At 37.7% G+C, this 21,663-nt stretch overlaps 1 protein-coding gene across 1 annotated transcript; it reads left to right on the top strand.

The window, feature by feature from the left end:
* Nucleotides 1-822: 822 nt before the first annotated feature.
* LOC139966658 (angiotensin-converting enzyme-like) lies at nucleotides 823-21,255 on the top strand. The gene is made up of 13 exons (XM_071969918.1): nucleotides 823-1,840; nucleotides 7,234-7,392; nucleotides 7,580-7,667; nucleotides 7,884-8,027; nucleotides 9,556-9,747; nucleotides 10,981-11,078; nucleotides 11,405-11,577; nucleotides 13,345-13,568; nucleotides 15,893-16,037; nucleotides 17,351-17,449; nucleotides 17,845-17,967; nucleotides 19,182-19,363; nucleotides 20,059-21,255. Exons 1-13 carry the CDS (start codon nucleotides 1,544-1,546, stop codon nucleotides 20,157-20,159), a joined length of 2,025 nt encoding a protein of 674 aa, XP_071826019.1. The 5' UTR covers nucleotides 823-1,543; the 3' UTR covers nucleotides 20,160-21,255.
* The last annotated feature ends 408 nt before the right edge of the window (nucleotides 21,256-21,663 follow it).

Raw genomic sequence — 21,663 nt, 5'->3', positions numbered from 1 at the left:
GAGGGCCTTCAATTTATACATTTGAAAGTCGTTACTAAAATGATTACATTGCAAATGTCACAAGGGACCCGTTGCGCAATTGGGAAATATGTAACGCGAAAGAATTACATTGAGAATAATGCAGGAGGCTCCGATTTCGCTACAGTTACGTAATAGCCATTTGGATAGAGCAACGTAACATGTATACGCAATAGCTGCAGAATCATATATCTTTTGAGAGAAACAAGTTCCTGGAGGTTTCCTTGGAATGTACCTAAAAGGGATTACTTCAGCAAAAGCGCTGTTCACTTTTAACAACAGCTCCCTCTACTAAACCCTATTCGTCGGTTGCATTCTCAAGACGTAATTCCTGATCCGCTTCTAGGTCCTATTAGAGTATATATCGCACAGGCTACATGCTTCATTGTTAAATCAATTCATTGAACTGTACAAGTTGACTTATCTGATTAACCACGGGACTCAGCCACTTAACGCTCCAAATCCCTCTCAAGTCTATTCGCCACTCTGTCCAAATTTAACTTATAGAATCAAAGTAGTCGTCGTGTATATAGGCTTATATGTCTGAGCATCTAATTCGGTGGACACACAAAGCCACACATTCTTTACAATCCTCGTCAAAATATTTGTTAAACGCATCTATCCGGGTACATATGCAAACATGCATACACCCACACATAAATACACACCCACATACACATACACATATATATATATATATTCGTGCGTGTGTGTGTACTGGATTGCTATATATATTTTTCCTAGGGAATACTCTATAGATGGTGTTTCACTATAGGCCTGCAATGTCTCTTGGGCTTCATTTTGACGAGCCAACCTCTGTGTAGTTATTTCGCGGCACCTCCATCAACCATTTGTGCATCCCCTGCGGCCATTCTTTTTTCTCACACTCTCTCCTCCACCTCTTACTCTCTTCATGTTCCTGTGAATGTGCACGGACTTGACATATTATATAGTGTTATGCTTTCATGCATCCAAGGTAACGCCGTTCGTGAATAAAGCGGTAACAGACGAGTTTCCTTTATAGATTAGTCTCATGGTTGATCTCGTACTGTAGGACACGTATGACCGGATACTACTCACTTAAATAGTCATCAGTGATGTTTGAATAGTAACATACATAGATAGTTGACATCATCACGGATCAGTTTCACACTGACAACCAAATCAGCCTCTCGACAAAGTTTAATGCTATTCTAAATGAAGTCAACCCACTGATCTACACTAACTCAGTGAGTCAACCATGTTTATAGCTCCATGAGTCAACCAAGAATCTGTTACAGGAAGCTGACAAGCGCGGGGTATCTTCCCTGTAGTGTGTTACGATAGACCAATTGTGACGTCATCTTTTTTTCTCTTTCGTTTTTTTTTCCACGAAACCCTGCATCTTCTTCTTCAGTTTCATTACATAGTTTTCTAAAAAAAAAATTAAAAAAAAGATTATTGTTCCGATACCGTTACCATAACAGTTCTGTTGATAGCGGTGTGAATTCATTCAGTTATACCTTTGGACTGACTGCCACGATAAATGTTTACAAAGGTGGTGCAGCAATTAATCAGATTAACTTGGAAAACAGAAGACCTTAATTTGGAAGCTCTCATTTACCACAACGATATTCGGACCGTCATGATGGCGTACTTATTGACAGTCTTACTACTACCTCTTGTGGCATCTTCAGTCATTGCTGGAAACAATGGCAACGAAACGGAGGCAATCATGTTCTTGGCCGACTACAACGAACAGGCACAAATTATATACCCGCAGACTACCGAGGTTTCCTGGACCTACAACACTGATATTACTCAAGAGCACGAGGAGGCCATGGTAAGATGACATAATGATTGTTAAATGTGTTGCTATCATGATGCTCATAACTGCAAACAGCACTGCACAAGCACACAAGAGTAATAAGGGTCATACGACGGATCCATATACTGTACTTGATGGGGGGGGGGGTGGGGGAGTATGGGAACCTATTTGTCAGTAAGATAATAGACTACAACTCCAATTGAAATCGAAAGCTTGGATCATTGGTTTATTAATTAAAAATTCAGTGTAAACTCTGACCAAGAAGCTTAGATTTAGTATCGGTTCACAGTATATATGTTTGTGTGATGTGAAGTGGTGCAAGGGTCAAGCTTGGGATGTGGCCCTTGAGACCATACTGACCAGGTATAGAGACAGGGAGTGTTCATTATACCAGAAACAATACTTAATACAGCGTTCTTTATCACCAAACAAGACAATGCGGCTCGCAATTTGTAGGGCAATTAACTATTGTATTACAAGTTAATTTATCAGGATATTAAGAAATTTGAACTTGAGATAAAATGTTCTCAATTGTGATTAAAAGTAAAGATTACCGCGCATTTTCAGTAGTACAAATTTGTTGTAAAGAGAAAAAAAAACTTGAACTCGCCTGCAAACGAAATATGGCGTAAGCCTTGGTTTATCTCACTGTCAAAAGTATTCACAATGTTGGAATTTGCCTATTCCTAATACATATGGTCTCAATTTCGAAATATGTCTTTATCATTTGAAGCTAGACTAAAGGGAATGGCCCGGCAAGGTTAGGGTCAAATCCATGAAAACAAAAATTTGCCCCTGGAAACTGCTTCTTTCTTGGTCGACATCCCCTACAAAAGGAACTTATGTAACACAGCCAACAGACATAAGACAGAAGATTGACCATAAACAATTTGACATTTATCTGCGCACCGACATCTTAAAACCCGAGCTTAAAATTGAAAAAGGATCCCTCATAAAACCCTAATAAATATGGATATCACGGTGACCATAAGGTATGGTCACTCACATGCTACTCTGGTCAAGTCCAACCTCGAGAATTCATAAGTAGGCATGCATGCATGTGTCTTATAATATGGAACGCGAAAAGGGCAAACTTATTTCGTTGTCTAAACTTATGTCGTTGTCTAAACCTACGTTAACGGGTGTGAAGACTCGCGCAAAAAGAAACGTCTAATGCCGGTAATCTGACCTAGTTTCGAATGAGGTGTAACAGAAGTGTTAGACACCACCATCGATCCCATAAAATACACACACAGCTCGTTACCGTCGGCAATTAGACACCAGTGTACAGTCAGTACATACAGCTGCGGTCAATACCCACAGCACAGTGTACAAACGATACAGCGATGGACATCTCAGGTCCAGCTAAAGAAAACAAGGTATCACGTTTCATTACTGTCTGCATTTTGTAGCGACAAGAAAAAACTTCACTTGCAAGCAACGGAAAGTTAGCTTTTTAAAGATGGCGGCACGCTGTTTGGGGCGAGTCTTCAATGCCTTTATACTTAGCAACGAAATAAGTTTGCCCTTTTCGCGTTCCATAGTCTTATTCCATGGAGCTGTCAAGGCCCACGGTCCTCTTCAGTGAACCCATGTATGGAGCTATTAATAGCTCCATGGTGAACCCTAGATTATTCATTGTTACGTAATAACTGTTAATTACCTGAGTAAAGGGTATGTGTTTGAGTAGCCTGAAAGGTAAACAATTGTAACTATGACTAAATATTAGGGTAGCAATTCCAGTGCAGCTGGCATTTTTTTTAATCACGCCGACAATATGTATGTTGCAACATTGCATAACACACTCACCATATGGGTGTATGTGTGTATGTATGTATTTTAGATCCTCCTGCAAGCAGAAACTCGCGAAGAAGCCATCATTGGCTTTATCAAAGTCGTAAGCTGTCCGAAGTCAGTCTCTTAGTTTCATATTTTAACGTCCATGATTATGAATTGTCAATTGTCAACAACTCTGTAACTGGACCATAAATATTAATCTTGGAGTGACTCGAACTCGGGACCTTATGATTGAAAGGTACCGGGGTTAACCACTGAGCTAACACTCCCTAACACTCCCATATAAGTGATGTTTGACTGAGTTAGCCACAGGGATTATGACGTAGACAGGATATTAGTATTAAAACACGTTGATTCAATGTAACATAAAAGACGCTCAATTTGGGAATTATTATGTGTTCACTCTTTAGTGTAGTTTGTGTATTACAGTTGATAGTCGAGTTGTGTGTTACCACCAGACAGGTTAAATATTATTGTAGACATTTAAATAAAAAGCATAACCGCGACGACATTCAATTAAGAAAAAATCTTTAGAACTAGACTACACTCTTGTCAGGAGGATTAAGGTGATGAATGAGGTTTAATGAAAATAATCCCCTCTTTATCAGATGTGATATACTACACTACGAATCTGCTCTTGGTTTTTAGTTTTTCATTCTTACGGAGGTTATATTGGTGGACCAAAATGACATGTCATAATAAATTCATAGTGTCATGGGAGAAGATAGGGGGGTAGGGGGTTAGGGGGGCAAGCTTGATCGAGACATGCAAAGCACGGCTCCGACAGGTTAGCATATTTTTTCTTCAAAACAGACTATTTTAATATTAATGCGTACATACAACGGTAACGGTAACGAAGACAAAGAAATATACACAGAGTGGAAGCATTCAAAACATTAACAAAGGGAAGCTTAAATACTGGGAGGCTGCACCAGACCTGGCAACCACATGGTCCCGGGAGGAGAACTAAGATAGTAAATAGAAGCCCTCTAGCCACCAGATTCCTAAACAGACCCACCCCCTCCCTCTCCCAGAGCAGCAGCCTCCTCCCAATACAAAAATGTCCAGCTCATCTAGAGAGGATTTAAATTATTTTCTCAATATGCCTTATTAATTATGTATACTTAAAAAGGAGATTTTGAATAAGGGGTCGAGTTTTAAGAGTGCTTTTTTTTAAATAAGTTTGGTTTGAAACAATAAGTTGGTCAAAGAGAGGGATATTGTGTTTTGCTACTTCAAGCAGCTTTTTGGTAGCAATATAACTATAGGGATGTTAGGCAAATTCTAAGGGCTTTAATATTAATGATGTTTAATTTGGAAATTTGATACTAAGAATAACTTTGGGAGGCATATACTGCCGTATGTAATGATATAGGTTTGATTTTAGTGTTATAGATTTGTGGAAGGAAGTGCGGAGGGAGACTATTAAGATTAATTAGACTTGCGCAGCCTGCTGGGAACTGGGGTTGAGTGTGACTCTGGTTGTTAGCTGTCCGTGCCCAGCAATATCTTAGATGACTTTTCTTTAAATATGATATTTCCTGTTTACCAAAACTTTCAAACTACAATACGGTTTGATATGTGAACAAAATAGGCATAAGACTTGTTAACTTTACCCTATATGACATTTAACGGGGTTGAAGCACACCATATGGGATAGTTGTTTAAGTGTATTGTGACTTTATGCAATCTACCCGATAACAAACAAACAAACAACAAAATTAAAATTCCATATACAAGCAGAACCCCATGCTCGATGGCAACTAAGATCCGCTAACAGTTTGGAACTAAAGTCAAACAAATTTAGGACTTATGGGGTTCACTAGGATCTGAAATCAGGGTCTCCTTTTGTGAGATAAGTATGATTAGCTAATCAACACAGTTCAAAGTACATTGCACAACCTGTATCTGACAACTTCCTAAAACAACTTCATGTTTGAGAGGTATATATACCATTGGGTGAAGGTCATTTAACTAACCTGATGTAAACCTGTATCGTATGAAATGTTAAAAACTTCCGCGACGGTTTGTCAAAATTCTGTGAGAAGGCAGGGAGTTGTAACTTATGGAACAACATCTTCCTGAAGAAACAATATCAAATTAAACACATTATGACTTTAACAGGTGAACAAAACAGAGTGAAAATGTTGACCTGATTGATAGCTGCCACTCGTTTTTTTTATTCCCTATAGTTTGAAAAGGATAGGTGTAGAAACGTGCTTATGCTCCACTTACTTTGAAATGTGGGATGGGAGCGGGTGGCGGGGGGGGGGGCGCAAAGTCCCCTCCGGCCAATTTCCTGTTACCGTAATGGAAAGATCGGTTTTGTTTCACTTCATAGTGGACTTGGCCTAGACTCGAACTTGTGATATATCGACTCGACTATAGCCCTGCTTTTTAGTCCCTCAGAGTATACCTGTCAAAGCCAAGTATATAATGATAAAACAATGGGTTATATATATATATATATATATATATATATATATATATATATATATATATACATATATATATACATATATATATAAATGTCGATTCTCAATCAGTGATAAGTCTTGATTAGTTTAACATAATGATAAAGGGTGGCCCATGACTATTTGTGTCCTGAAGTGACTTCCTTTGAAGCGTAGCTTATACAAAATGCTTATTGTCACAAGTTAGTTTTCATATGTTGGCTGGTATAAAACAACTACTCACAGCCTATGTTGTATTATTATGTCTACAAAGCGGAAGTCCTTTATTTAGTAAAAACATCATATAGGCTCATCAATTAAAGTGGCTAGACTACTTAGCCTAACGCACAGACCATTATGTCGACTCCTCCTCAGAAGCAACACAAAACAAACCTAAGGACTTTTATATCCTGAAGTAACATGTTTAAAAAGTTAAATTTTAAAAATGTAAATAGAAAATAATAATAATACTTTTTTGAAACATGTTTAAAAATGTAAATTTTTTACAAATATGTCACCTAGTCGGCTACGTTTGCATGTCATCCGTGACTGCTCTGTTGATTGTGTTTGAAGTTCAAACAAATTTCGTTGAGTTTTTAACACTTATGAAACAATGGAGTTACAGATACTTTAACAATCCTATAGTCCGAACAGCAGACGGCATCATCTACATTCATCTTTAAGGACTAAGCAGCTCTCTAACTTAAACGTCTATAATAATTCGTTTACATAATTGGTTACAAATGTCTTGAATTTACCAAATGACTTACATTCTCAGATGTTGGTTCTTTTGTTGGACTATTCGCGTATTACCACTGATCCATTGCAGAAGCAGATAGATATAACAGTGTATGAAAACGTGTCTATCAACGAAATAACTACATTGAGTAAAATGTTTTGTACCAGGAATATGCTATGAAACTAATTGTAAACAAGTCTTGGGTTGCTTTGGTTTTTCTCCAAAATTAATTACAAAAACGTATTCACATCAGGCAGGGATCCTGTGTTTCGCTAGCTGGAGGGGGGGGGGGGAGGGGTTGGTTGATGAGTTTGCTTTTATTTTTGTCTGCAAATGAATGTCTCATTCGCCATCATCACACATTGATCGTTGTTCGTTATATTACGAACTGTATTGATTATCTTCACATTTCTTCAAAGATTGCTGCAAGTCTTGAGAGTGCAGCCTTCGCTAAAGGGTTTCAAGTAGAAGCTAAGAAATTTAACAGAACAGGTTTTTCTGAAGACACGAACAGACAACTAGAAAAATTACTTTACATCGGTGATGCCGCCATAGAAGATGATAAACTATTTGAAGAAGTAAGTGCTCATATATAACGATTTTTTTTATAAATACTCTCCACTCTGCTCCCCCCCCCCCCTCATCCCTTCGGCCAACCACTTCGCCTCCCCCTTTCCATCCCTCTATTAATTGTTTCCCTTCCCTTCCTTGGCTTTCCTCAAGTATTATCAAAATAAAGTAGTTATTTACTCTTTCTCTTTTCAGTTGAGCACTCTCCTGGCTAAGATGGAGACCAGATATTCATCAGGGCAGGTTTGCTTAACCGCTGACGACTGTTATGAACTTGAACCAGGTAAATCATTTAAAGATGAGTTGTAATTGTCGTGCCACTTCTCCCCCCCCCCCCCCTCAATTTAACGCACATTTAGGCCTCCTGGGTCGAAGGAGTGGTCTTATTCTTTTCCGACTGAATGTAAACTAATACGCCTTCCGCACGGTCACTGTATTGTATCTAACACCTACATCCACTCCTTCCGATATATGGCTAATGTATTTCTGCTTTAAACAGGTTTGACACGCATCATGGCGACCTCGCGAAATTACGATGAACTGTACTGGGCGTGGGATGAATGGCGTGATGCAGTGGGCGCCCCTGCCAGAGAGGACTACGAACGTTACGTGGAATTAAAGAATATAGGTGCAGCCGCCAACGGTGAGAAATTATACAACCCTTCCCCATTGCGTTTGATTATTGTCAGCTATAAGAATAAGTTTTAGAAGCACGTCCATATACTGCCCATCCATTTTCTTTGAGGTATTTATTACTAAAGATTTTTATAATAAATATCGTATTTTGCACCAAAAAATTATATATAAATATAAAGAAAATAACAAAGAGAGAAAGACAAGGACAAAATAACCCAACTATATTACTATAAAATATAGCAATTAAGACCATATTCCTCGCACAGCTGGATCTATTAATATTATTATTGTTACAGGTTAGACCTATTATTTATGGATCATTAACGATGTCTTCCCCCAAAAAAGGGGTTAACTATTAATACATTGGCAGACGGAATGTCACAATTCAGGATAAGAGGGTGGAGGAAACCAAAAATAAATTGCTCGGTTTGTTTGTACTGAAAAAACAACAACAAAATCCTTAGTCTCTGTATATGTTGAGTTCCCAACTGAGTTGATTTGACTGCCGAAAATGTCTGTATGCTTATCCACGCAGTCCATATTTTCTAATATATGATGACAAAACCAGAATTCAATATTAAAACTGAAAAAGTTGATGATTTATCTGCTTGGCTTATATATAAACAACACCGAAGACTAATTCGTGGTAATATAAATTAAGAAACAATCAAACCGTGTTGAATTTTTGGTTATCCAACCCAAAAGCAAAATGAAATAAAATGAAATACAATGAAATAAAATGAAATGAAATGAAATAAAATGAGATAAAATGAAAAAAGAAAAACAATTTTGTACAGTAAACGTATAATTGAATGTCTGGACAGTAAATCATTTTACAATTTGACATTTATTTCAAAACTTTGCTGTTCATAACGGTGTTCTAAAGAATGAACCGTTGTACGGTAATCGGCCCTGAGTGATGAAAAAGAAACCATAGTTAGTGTTTTATGAAGTTTAAACACGTTCTCAGATACAGAGTCATACCCCCTTCGGCTATCTTGTATAGAAGAATTCAAATCAGATATCCTTGCTAATGATTAACGAACGTTTTCAGCAATTGTGTTCTTCTTGATTAGTTCAGTCATAACCTTTGTCTCGGTAGAACACAATAACGTGAAAATTGTTTTATCTTTGATCAGTCGATTACAGCCCAACCCACCTAACACACCTAACAAACCTAGCACATACTTATAATTTGATTTAGTCAGGGTAACGAGTATCGAGGGAGTATACATTTATAGTTATTCATTTACTTCTTTGTTCTTATAGAAGGATGAGTATAACGTATTTCAAAATATACAAGGAAGTGACCAGACACTTGTCACAGTGTTAACTTATACGGAGATGGTATATATATATATATATATATATATATATATATATATATATATATATATAAATATATATATATATCTATATTTATATATCTATATATATATATATATGTTATATATATATATATATATGTTATATATATGTTTTTATGTATTTATATCCTCTGTAACTGATGATACTCTTTTCTATGACACCAATAGATCAACCTGACTGTGGTGCTTACTGGAGATCCTGGTATGAAACACCTGATCTACGGCAACAAGTTGAGACTCTCTACAATCAGCTACAACCGCTGTACCAGAATCTTCACGCCTACGTCCGTAGAAAGTTGTACGATTTATATGGATCGGATTATATTAACTTAGAAGGTCCAATCCCAGCACATTTACTTGGTAAGCAAATATTACGATCTTAGAGCAAGGAATCTGAAACTGTAAGCTGAGTGTGCAATAACCAGACACAAACACAAACAAAATATGCGAAAGAAAAGGGGAAACAAATCAAATAGGTGGGATTTTCCAAAGAATTCAGCTCAAACAAGGTACAACTCAATCAAAGTGTGAGAAGGAGAAGAAAAAGAACATATGATTGTAAGTTGTGGTAGTATAGGACTGAATTATTTGTATGCTTGTGTACCCTAAGGTGCAACAAAACATGCAATGTTCAAATCCCAACAACTCATCGAAAACCTTTCGCTAAACGTGTGGGCTATGGCCATCCATTCATGCGTCCATCCATCCATTCATCCATCCATCCATCCGTTCATCCGTTCATCCATCCGTCCATCTATCCGTCCGTCCATCCATCCATTCATCCATCCATCCATCCATTCATCCATCCATCCATCCATCCATCCATCCATCCATCCATCCATCCATCCATCCATCCATCCATCCATCCATCCATCCATCCATCCATCCATCCATCCATCCATCCATCCATCCATCCATCCATCCATCCATCCATCCATCCATCCATCCATCCATCCATCCATCCATCCATCCATCCATCCATCCATCCATCCATCCATCCATCCATCCATCCATCCATCCATCCATCCATCCATCCATCCATCCATCCATCCATCCATCCATCCATCCATCCATCCATCCACCCATCCATCCATCCATCCATCCATCCGTTCGTCATTCCGTCCACCCGTCCAACCATCCATCCGTCCATCCGTTCATCCAATCATCCATCCAATCACCCATCCATCCATCATTCTATCCATCCATTCATCCAACCATCTATCCATCCATCCGTCCATTCATCCATCCATCCATCCATCCATCAATCCATCCATCCAACCATCATTATATCCATCAATCCATCCATCCATCCTTTAATCCATCCATTAATCCATCCAGCCATCCAGCCAACCATCTAGTTCTTCGTCAATATTATTGTCAATAGCTCATGTGTATGTGAGAGTGAGGTGGAGAGGGAGAGGTGGAGAGAGGTAGGGAGCGCCATGGGCTTTTATATGGATCACATATTGAACAGACACATAACGTGGTGCGTGCTGCCTATTCGAAATAGGTCTATGTTACAATATCTTTACTATTGTTGTTATTGTATTGTTTTTATTAGTTTTGTATTTGGTATTTTATTATTGTTTCCAGGTAACATGTGGGCACAGTCATGGTCAGGTTTACTTGATCTGGTTGAACCTTTTCCAGGAAAACCTTCTGTTGACATCACACCGAACCTTGTTTCCAAGGTAAATAAATGATAACCAGTATTCTCATGACTCTTGATTAAGAAAAAATGATCAAGAAGTATTTTTAATGATGAGATGCATATTTAACTTAGTGCGATAATGAATTATTATATTAAGTTCATAAAATATACATTCTTTTTCAAATGAATTTTCGTAGAATTGACGATGTTATACAATATTATAATAAAATAATTGAACTGTGCTACAGTTTGAGTTGGAGACATTATTAAGGTATACCCTGAGTATCCTACCACCTGTTACGTAACATCGAGAAAATAAGTTAGTAATGAAATGACATGAAACTATGAGTTTCTTCTTCACAACAGGGATATACGCCATTACAAATGTTTCAAGTATCCGATGAATTCTTCAAATCCCTCGGTCTCATCGAAATGCCTGAAGAATTCTGGAATAAATCTCTCATCGAAAAACCTACCGATGGAAGAACAGTCGTGTGCCATGCATCTGCGTGGGACTTCCTTAACCAAGTAGACTTTAGGTAATGATCTATCGAAAATATAGACTTTAAGCAAGTCTACCAGCCTGTTGACTTTATGTAAGTCTTCACCAGCCTACAACAGACTTTAGGATAAGTCTGTATCAGCCTACAGACTTAAGGGTAAGTCTGTATCAGCCTAGAGACTTAAGGGTAAGTCTGTATCAGCCTACAGACTTTAGGGTAAGTCTTATCAAAACTGTAGACTTTAGGCAAGTCTATCAGCCTACAGACTTTAGGCAAGTCTATCAGCCTACAGACTGTAAGGCAAGTCTATCAGCCTACAGACTTTAGGCAAGTCTATCAGCCTACAGACTTTAGGCAAGTCTATCAGCCTACAGACTGTAAGGCAAGTCTATCAGCCTACAGACTTTAGGCAAGTCTACCAGCCTACAGACTTTAGGCAAGTCTATCAGCCTACAGACTTTAGGCAAGTCTATCAGCCTACAGATTTTAGGCAAGTCTAACAGCCTACATACTTTTAGGGTAAGTCTGTATCAGCCTACCTCCTTTAGGGTAAGTCTTTATCAGCCTACAGACTGTAGGGTATACGTCTGTATCAGCCTACCTCCTTTAGGGTAAGTCTGTATCAGCCTACAGACTTTAGGGTAAGTCTGTATCAGCCTACAGACTTTAGGGTAAGTCTGTATCAGCCTACCTCCTTTAGGGTAAGTCTGTATCAGCCTACAGACTTTAGGGTAAGTCTGTATCAGCCTACCTCCTTTAGGGTAAGTCTGTATCAGCCTACAGACTGTAGGGTAAGTCTGTATCAGTCTACAGACTTTAGGGTAAGTCTGTATCAGCCTACCTCCTTTAGGGTAAGTCTGTATCAGCCTACAGACTTTAGGGTAAGTCTGTATCAGCCTACAGACTTTAGGGTAAGTCTGTATCAGCCTACCTCCTTTAGGGTAAGTCTGTATCAGCCTACAGACTGTAGGGTAAGTCTGTATCAGCCTACAGACTTTAGGGTAAGTCTGTATCAGCCTACCTCCTTTAGGGTAAGTCTGTATCAGCCTACAGACTGTAGGGTAAGTCTGTATCAGTCTACAGACTTTAGGGTAAGTCTGTATCAGCCTACCTCCTTTAGGGTAAGTCTGTATCAGCCTACAGACTTTAGGGTAAGTCTGTATCAGCCTACAGACTTTAGGGTAAGTCTGTATCAGCCTACCTCCTTTAGGGTAAGTCTGTATCAGCCTACAGACTGTAGGGTAAGTCTGTATCAGCCTACAGACTTTAGGGTAAGTCTGTATCAGCCTACATACTTTAGGGTAAGTCTGTATCAGCCTACCTCCTTTAGGGTAAGTCTATCAAAACTGTATACTTTAGGCAGGTCTATATCAGCGTATTGGCTTTAGGTAAGCCTTTACCAGCGTGCAGACTTTATGGTAAGTTTGCATCAGCCTACAGACTTTAGGTAAGTCAATCAAAATTGTGGATTTATGCAAGTCTACCAGCTTACAGACTTTCGGGTAAGTCTTATCAAAACTGTAGACTTTAAGCAAGTCTATCAGCCTATTGACGTTAGGCACTTTTACCAAACAACAGACTTTAGTTAAGTCTACAAGTGTACTCACTTTGGGCAAGTCTGCCAGAATTGTAGGTATAGATGTATAAAGGTCAGCAAAAAATGTTGCACAGTTGATGGACAAGTTTAACCGTTTGTTATCAAATTCAGTCTCTTTCTTTGGGATAAAGTGGTGTCAAAAGTTGAAATTAGCGGGATAAAGGAATTAATCGTAAAATGTGAAATAACTGTCTTTGTTTCTGTAGAATCAAACAGTGCACCGATTTAACAATGGATGATTTCATCACCATCCATCATGAAATGGGTCACGTGGAATATTTCCTTCAATACAAGGACCAACCAGTCGTGTACAGAGATGGGGCAAATCCTGGTTTCCATGAGGCGGTCGGAGACGTCTTAGCGCTTTCTGTATCAACACCAGTCCATCTACAAGCCGTCGACCTCTTGGACGAAATTGCAGAAGATGATGGTAAGGATAGCTCTGCGCCAGCCCCCCCAGTGAAAATGTGGAGGGGCGGAAGTATCATTCCGCCCCCCCCCCAGTTCGCAAGTCAGAAAACCCCTTTTTCATTTCCAAATGAGAAAAAAAATCTCATTTGGAGCACCAAATTGCATCTAAGGCCAGGTGAAAATACAAAATTAAGTTTACAAAATGGAATGGGTGTTGAAGTGTGCTAAATTGCACCAAATTGCATCTGAGGCCACCTGGAAATGCAAAAAAATTCCAAAGGGGAGGGGGACACCCCCTCCCCTTAGACCCCTCCCCCAGGCTGGCCATCAGTCTTCAGCCCCCCCCCCACTCAAAAGTACCTTCCTACGCCACTGCTATCAATGGTGCACCCGATATACAGACAGAGAAAGCGAGTAACTATTGTTATCGTTATCATTTTGTACCACAAGTGAAAACTGGGTCGTTTTGAAAAATCTGAAGGATGTGCAATTTGGATCACAGTATGAACTGAGGATGTATGCATGTGTATGACTCAACCAATGTATCAAGTATGGTCATAGGCGTTGGAGCTCAATAATTTGATTTTGGGAGGGGGGAAGGGGGGCTGTAACAACTTGTCAGAAATATATTACCAAAATTTTTCGCGCGCTCTTCGCGCGTTCAACATATGTTAATGTGCATATCTAAAGGAATGGACTAGTTATTACATACAATCATTTGCCGTGTTATTACCCTTCCATATTGGTTAGAATTATTGGGAAAGTCGTTACAATAATAATGATAATAACGATATCAGTTTATCCATTGAAAAACACATAGCAATATATTTTTCTTTCAGTATAGGTGCCCGAAAAATTCTCAGCATATTGCCCGAATTTCTACAAAATTTTTGATTAGGGGGGTGGCTGCATCCCCCCGCTCCCCGCCTACTACGCCTATGAGTATGGTTCGTAAGGTTGCCTGCGACTGGCGAGAGTCTTTGCAAAATGAGATCAGAAGACAGTCGTTACATTTACATTTTAGCTTTCATTGATACAGTTGTTGTGATTACAGATCTCATGTAGTTCGTTTAGAGTGAAAAAAGTCAGATTTACAGTAGTGGTGTTTTAATATCTGTGTGAATCGGGTTCTCAAGTACCCATTCATTGGAGTCTTTCCTTTTACTATACTCATAAGTGTCATTCTAATGATGTATACTCGAGAAGATCTGTTTCTCAAACGAAAAAGGGGGGGGGGGGGGGAATACAGTTTTTCGGTTACTAAGAATTGTTAATAATTCTTATTTATTCATAACTTTCATATTTACATGTTATTCATATTTCGTATTCATGACCAGTGGCTAGGGAACGTCTTTTTTTCTGAATTATTTAAGGAATGTTCATATGATGTTTAACGTAAAATGACAAGGAAAGAAGAAAAATCAAGGTAAAGTAATACAGCAGTATAGGGAAACCCAGACAACTATGTTTGTAGTTCTTTTTTGAGAGTTGTGCCATTCTTTCAAAAAGGTGTACCAAAACTAAGAAACGCTTCCGATACACTAAATGTATCCCAGAGATAATTTTGTGGAAATTTGTGGCACTATGTGGCACTACGGTATGTCGGGCAATGGCACCGGAAGTCAGGTCCGCGTGCCCCGTGAGACAATTATGTCACAGGGACCGGGACCCATTTTGCACTCTTTTCCTGAAGTGTATTGTGATAAAGAGACTACAGTATTTGTTATACCTTATTTTTCCCAACCTCCCTTCAGATTTCCTGCTCCCCTTAATTTGCTCCTGCTCAGTGGTTCTAGCCCCTGTGTATCCCCCCCCCCCCCCATGCTATATACAGAAACTATATTTACTGACTCTGCACATAGCATCCTTGCACTGTTGGTATATACACCATGAATTCACCCGAACCGAATTGTACAGTTGCTTATAGCGTTTTCGACTTGAATATATTGCGCATTTATATGCATCTGTGTTATAACATGATAACACGTGTTATGCTAGAGGCACATTTTATTGCGGCCTGTGTTAAAAATATATATATATATATATATAAATATAAAAATATATAAAATATAAAAATATTTTATATTATATAAAAATAAAAATAAAAATAAATAAAAATAAATAAAAATAAATAAATAAAAAATGTATAATACCACTACGATTTTCTGTATTGTATCTTTAACATATCTAGCTCTAAAACATAACACTTGTTAGTGTGTTATAACACCCTGGCATATAAATGCATAATATGCTACACGTTAAGAACAAATATAAGCTCACACCTTTTCGGCTTGGGTGATGAATTGTATGTACCTGCATAAATGCTATCTATCTTATTTATAGAAGCCGATATCAACTACTTGATGAGCGTTGCCTTGGATAAGATAGCGTTCCTTCCATTCGGTTATCTCATGGACCTGTGGAGATGGGACATTTTTGATGGTACCACCTTGCCGGAAAACTATAACCGAGACTGGTGGAAGCTCAGGTTTTGACTTCATTCATTTTGTTGTTTTCGATTTTTTTTACAACCACAATACCAAACTGTGAAAGATGATGACACAACGTAATTTGATATAAGGTCTTTCCTCCTACAACGGGTAACTAGTAACAACCATATATAACATTTTCAATTTAATTTGACATCTGCCGATTTCAGGACTGATGGCGCACTAGGCGCACGATACACGAAAATGCATTTCTATAAACAAGACAACGCATTTCCTGTGCATATTATATATACAACTTCACAAACAGTAGACTTTTCTATGAATATTTTGCGGTGGAGCGAATATGGATGGAAGGCAGCTGGGAATTGGACGATTCATGTGAATCCTGAAGTTGTTTCAAAGTTTAAATACCTAGTATTATATTTTCCTCATATTTTGTGGTCACCTTGGGTGCCGACATGATGGGCAATTAATGGGGGGGGGGAATATTTGCACCTCTTGAATAGATGTTTTGAGGAGAAATATATTATATTCTATTACAAAATCGTCTGGAATTACTCGATACGCCCCTTTCCACTTTTATGGGTGGGGTTGAGTAATAGATCCCGTTATCGGGGAAAAGCTTTCGGTTTGTCGAGAAAATTAATCAACTTGTCGGTAAGGTAATCCGATACGGTTTACTCGTCTTTTCGACTCCATCATGATCGCGTGTTCGCGCGTATGGAAAGCCATTTTAACATTTAATCGGGAATTTTAGATATCTTAAATTGCCTTTAATTTTAGATATCTAAAATTATATTTCAGATATCTGAAATAGAATTTCAGATATCTCGAATTCAATTTCAAATATCTTGAATTCAATTTCAGATATCTCAAATTCAATTTCAGATATCTCGAATTCAGTTTCAGATATTTCGAATTCAATTTCAGATATCTGAAATTCTCTGGTATTTTGAGATATCTGCAATTGATTTTAAGATATCTGCAATTATTTGTAGATATCTTAAATAAATTGAAGATATCTGTAATTTAATTTGAGATATCTGAAATTATTTGTAGATATCTTAAATAAATTGGAGATATCTGTAATTTAATTTGAGATATCTGAAATTATTTCGAGATATCTGAAATTCCTTATTAAATGTTAAAACGGCTTTCCATACGCGCGGTTTGTCTGGACAATCATAGTTTTTTTTGATGGTGACAATGTCAGTACCCCGCCCCTTGCCCATTCGCCGGACTTTAATGACACCCTAGTTTATAGAGAACCATACTCTTTAATGAGTCTGTCGATATTTCAAATAACGTTACGAATATATTTTCATATCATCCTGTATACCTCTCTTCTTAGGCTTGACTACCAGGGTATTATTCCACCGACCACAAGAACAGAAACTGACTTTGACCCTGCAGCAAAGTATCATATCCCCGCAGATGTGCCTTACATAAGGTAAGCAAATTTATTCCCTCCCTAACCACCTTACCGGCACCATTTTGTGTCAACATTTGATACCATATATTACTAAAAAACATCGCACTTTAGCAATACGAAGGTTGTAAACAAAGTTCCCTTGAAATGGAGGTTATAACACCTCGTAAGTTTATTATGATATGATAACCTGTTTACCTCTTATATATTAATATCATATAGATGAAATGAAAAGATATGGATAACAATATCAAGCAATATTATTTCTATAGTATAATACATTGAAGAAAGTAAAAAGGCACCGTTCAAATCAATCAAAACCTAACGGAATAAATTGATCAAAATAAAGTCCAAAGGACCAAAACCAGTACAAGATTTCATGAACACAATTTGTTTACTCTCCCTTCACATTTCAGATATTTCATTAGTTTTGTTATCCAGTTCCAATTCCACAAATCTCTTTGTGATGCAGCTGGACGTACTGGTCCTCTGTATAAATGTGACATATATGAATCAATGGAAGCCGGGAAACTCCTTGGGTAAGTAAATGAACCAAATTTACTAACACAGAGAACTACCATTGCATGATGGTGGGTCACTGCTATATAGATGTACCATGTGACTTTGCCAAATTAACAATGCCATGAACTGGAACTTTCGTATGAATTTATATAAACATATAGAGGCATTTTCTATAGCAAAACCTTTTTGTTATGTCAACGGTTGCGTGTTCTATATTCTTTGGACGAAATCGGAGACAGACTTGCAGGATTTATATATATATATATATATATATATATATATATATATATATATACACACACGCACGCACGCATATATATATATATATATATATATATATAAATATATATATATATATATATACACACACGCACGCACGCATATATATATATATATATATATATATATATATATATATATATATGCGTGCGTGTGTGTGTGTGTTTGTATCTTTGTTTTGGATTGTAAAGTCTAAAATGCTTAGAAACTTACACTACTGATTTGTAATACGTACCTCTAGTATTATTTATGTTCTATGCTGTTGCGTGTACAAATAGTATACTATAAAAACAAATACCCTGATTTTTATTTTACTGGTACATAGCGTGATATATTTTGAATATAGGTACGGACTCATGTCATCACCAAGGTGACCTGCGTGCACAAAGCGTGCAAGAAGCGTGAATGCTCTGATATAGAAAAGATGAACTACAAATCAACTGTATACAACATTTTATTTCTTGTAAAGATATCCGGTTTTATATTCATTTTCTGGACATTTGTCGCTTGATTTTCAGACCATTTGAAGATCTCTTTGATTCCTCTCAAAATAACAAAAAATGTATATGATACACCATTCTGTATTAGGAAGTAACAATTTTCTGAAGCGGATTATATTATTATTATTCAAAAATCGTCACCTTAATGCTTCCCGAGACTTCTTTCAATAGTGAATCACAAGATGGCGCCCATAGCATTTCATTTGTTTTCACTTCTGTTTCAAAAAACAACAACAAGGTCATCAGAGTACTATACGGACATTTCTAACTGATAAAAAAGACTACTGAATAAACATTATAGACTATGAATAATCAGTGACAAAATACATATGCATATGATCCTCTTTTTGTGTGTGTCTCAACCTACTTTGTTTATTATATTTACTTGTTAATTGGCAGATACATATATACTTTTGTATTTATTATATTTAAAACTATCTGTAATGATATAGGGATATGCTGAAGACTGGCAGTAGCAAACCATGGCCTGATGCTATGGAAGCCATAACAGGGCAAAGAGAAATGTCAGCCCTTCCACTTGTGGAGTACTTCCAACCTCTTATTGACTGGTTAGAGGTAGAAAACCAAGGCGAAACTCTGGGATGGGATGGAGTTCCCAACTGGACTCCAGCAGGTTAGTATCTACTGTTACAAGGAGCTACATGTTAGTGCACGTGAAATATCTTCTACTTTTGTTTTTACTTTCCGAGATGTGAAATTGTGAAGAGAAATAATTTCAAACGTAATGAAATTCATGATACGGAATGACATATAAATGATTATCTAACACAGGGTTGTCCAACCTTTTGATGAGGAGGGCCACCTCGAATGATTATGATAAAGGAGGGGCCGCATGAGCCTACAAGCTCCTGTGGCATATCCAGGGTTTCGTGCCAGAGCGGCAAATTTCAGTGGCCCCGCTAGGGGTCTGTTAGGGGGTATGGGAAATTAAGTTACTATACAAGCGGAGCGCCACCGTAGGTTGGCGCGTGGCGTGCAAGAAAAAAAATCGTCCAAAAGATCCCCAGATTGCAGGAAATGACACTTCACAAGCCTTCTGATCTGTATAAAACAATCTTCATATTGAGATATAATGATCTCTCAAATTTATCAAGGAAGAATTCCTGGGTAAAAGTACATTTGTAAATTAATGAGGTTGGCGGGGCGGACGGGACCTTGCGGCGGGCCGCACTGTGGCCCGCGGCCCGTAGGTTGGACAACCCTGATCTAATGATCTCATGTAATGTTACCATTTCGTAACTGAGCTACTAGAATAACTATAGATCTAAAAATAATCTAATTTTGCTGTTTTACACGTTTATTCTGCAGAACCTCAACAATGGACTGGTGCTGGATTTGCAATCCATCATTCGAAGGTTTTGATTGGCTTTCTGGTCATTATCAGTTTCATAATATTCAAGAGTAATTAATGATGATAAGTAATCATAAGCATAAGGGAATTCCTTCAATTTATAAATTCTCAGATACATTCGTCATCTTATTTCGAAATTTTAGAACAAAACATCTGTTTTTACCCCCACCCCCCTCCCCTCCACCCCTCTCACACACAAGGTTATCTTTAATGCTCAAACACTGCCTTATAATATTGAACATATAAATAGTTTTCATCCAGGAAAAGGAGACCCTGCTCCTAACCCCCTCTCCCACACCATCCTTTAATTACCTTAAGTTGTGAAGTTGACGGTATTTCTGGCATTTATGTCAGATTTTTTGGCTAACAACAGTCGTCGAATTTTTACAATAATCCAATCAAAGTCCTTTAATGTTATAGCGCCATCATTTCGTCAAGCCACAGTGAAATGCCTAGGCTGCTACTTGAAATGCTTTTCATTTTCATTCATCACAGGTCTTTTAGTTCTTAGCTATATTATTTCGATGACATTTCAAATGATCTCAGGAAGTTATTAAATAATTTTGTTATGGTTGAGAATATTATAGCCTACCGTTTCTCTGAATTTGGATAGTGTCGAGCGCCATCGACACTAACATGAAAAATTAGAGGACGCTACTCCGATTTGTAATCGAACTTGGCAGAAATCTAATTAATATGCTCAACAAGTTAAGAGATAAGTAAGCAATCAATAAAATCATTGGCTTCGGTGCATGTATGTTAGATGAGAAGGGTTTACTGATATCACCCTTATCGTGTCTATATTTACTCGGATCCCCTCAATCTCCTCCTGCCCCACCCGTATGAAAGTAGTTGTAGAAGTAACCAGTACACCGGTACGTAATCCACCTTGGTAGGCTCCTTTTACTTTTACATGAAAATAACTTTAATTAGTTTAAAGTAGTGCGCCACCACAAAATTACCATTCACTAACAATAAGTTAAGATGCTTACGTCGGGCAGATTAAAAGAATAATCCAGGTCAAAATTTCGTTTTGATATGTTAAAGAGGAACATAATCTAAGCATTGTGGTGAAATTTGCATTCAATTCTTATGTACCGTTTCTGAATAGCAATAAAAAAAAATTGGAAAGAAAACGTTAATTTTTAAAGCAACATGAATTTGTTCTGGTTTTGTGTGTGTGTGTTACTAACCTTTAACTTATAAACAGAAAGGAAGTAGAAGAGCCAGAAGAAGGATAAAAAACTGATCAACATGAACGCGAAACCCTTAGCTACCTGATACCTACGAGATTTTCGAGCCTTTCCCTCGATCAACCTTATCCATGTTAATTTCTACATTTTGTATTTCATTCGCAACACAAGTAGACCAATCAGACGTTAAACTAAAAGCGTACTTATGTTGATTATTTAAGATTTAATAGAAAGAAACTTTCTTTGGTAATCATTAGTCGGTCAGGGGAGGATCCTGGATTTTCCAACAGATAGGTTGTGGCCATGAGGTCATCGAAGCCGACTCTTACGTAATTGGTCCGTTCCCCCCAATTCTTCCCTCCCTCACCC

This window comes from Apostichopus japonicus, chromosome 4 (genome assembly GCF_037975245.1).
Source record: "Apostichopus japonicus isolate 1M-3 chromosome 4, ASM3797524v1, whole genome shotgun sequence".
Lineage (NCBI taxonomy): Eukaryota > Metazoa > Echinodermata > Holothuroidea > Aspidochirotida > Stichopodidae > Apostichopus > Apostichopus japonicus.
Note: the sequence above shows the minus strand (reverse complement) of the source record. Positions and strands in the feature narration are given on the sequence as shown.

Coding starts and splice junctions, on each gene's coding strand:
- LOC139966658 (XM_071969918.1), top strand. CDS start 1,544: ATGTTTACAAAGGTGGTGCAGCAATTAATCAGATTAACTTGGAAAACA. Junction 8,028..9,555: donor TATAGGTGCAGCCGCCAACG/GTGAGAAATTAT, acceptor TGACACCAATAG/ATCAACCTGACTGTGGTGCT. Junction 9,748..10,980: donor AATCCCAGCACATTTACTTG/GTAAGCAAATAT, acceptor TATTGTTTCCAG/GTAACATGTGGGCACAGTCA.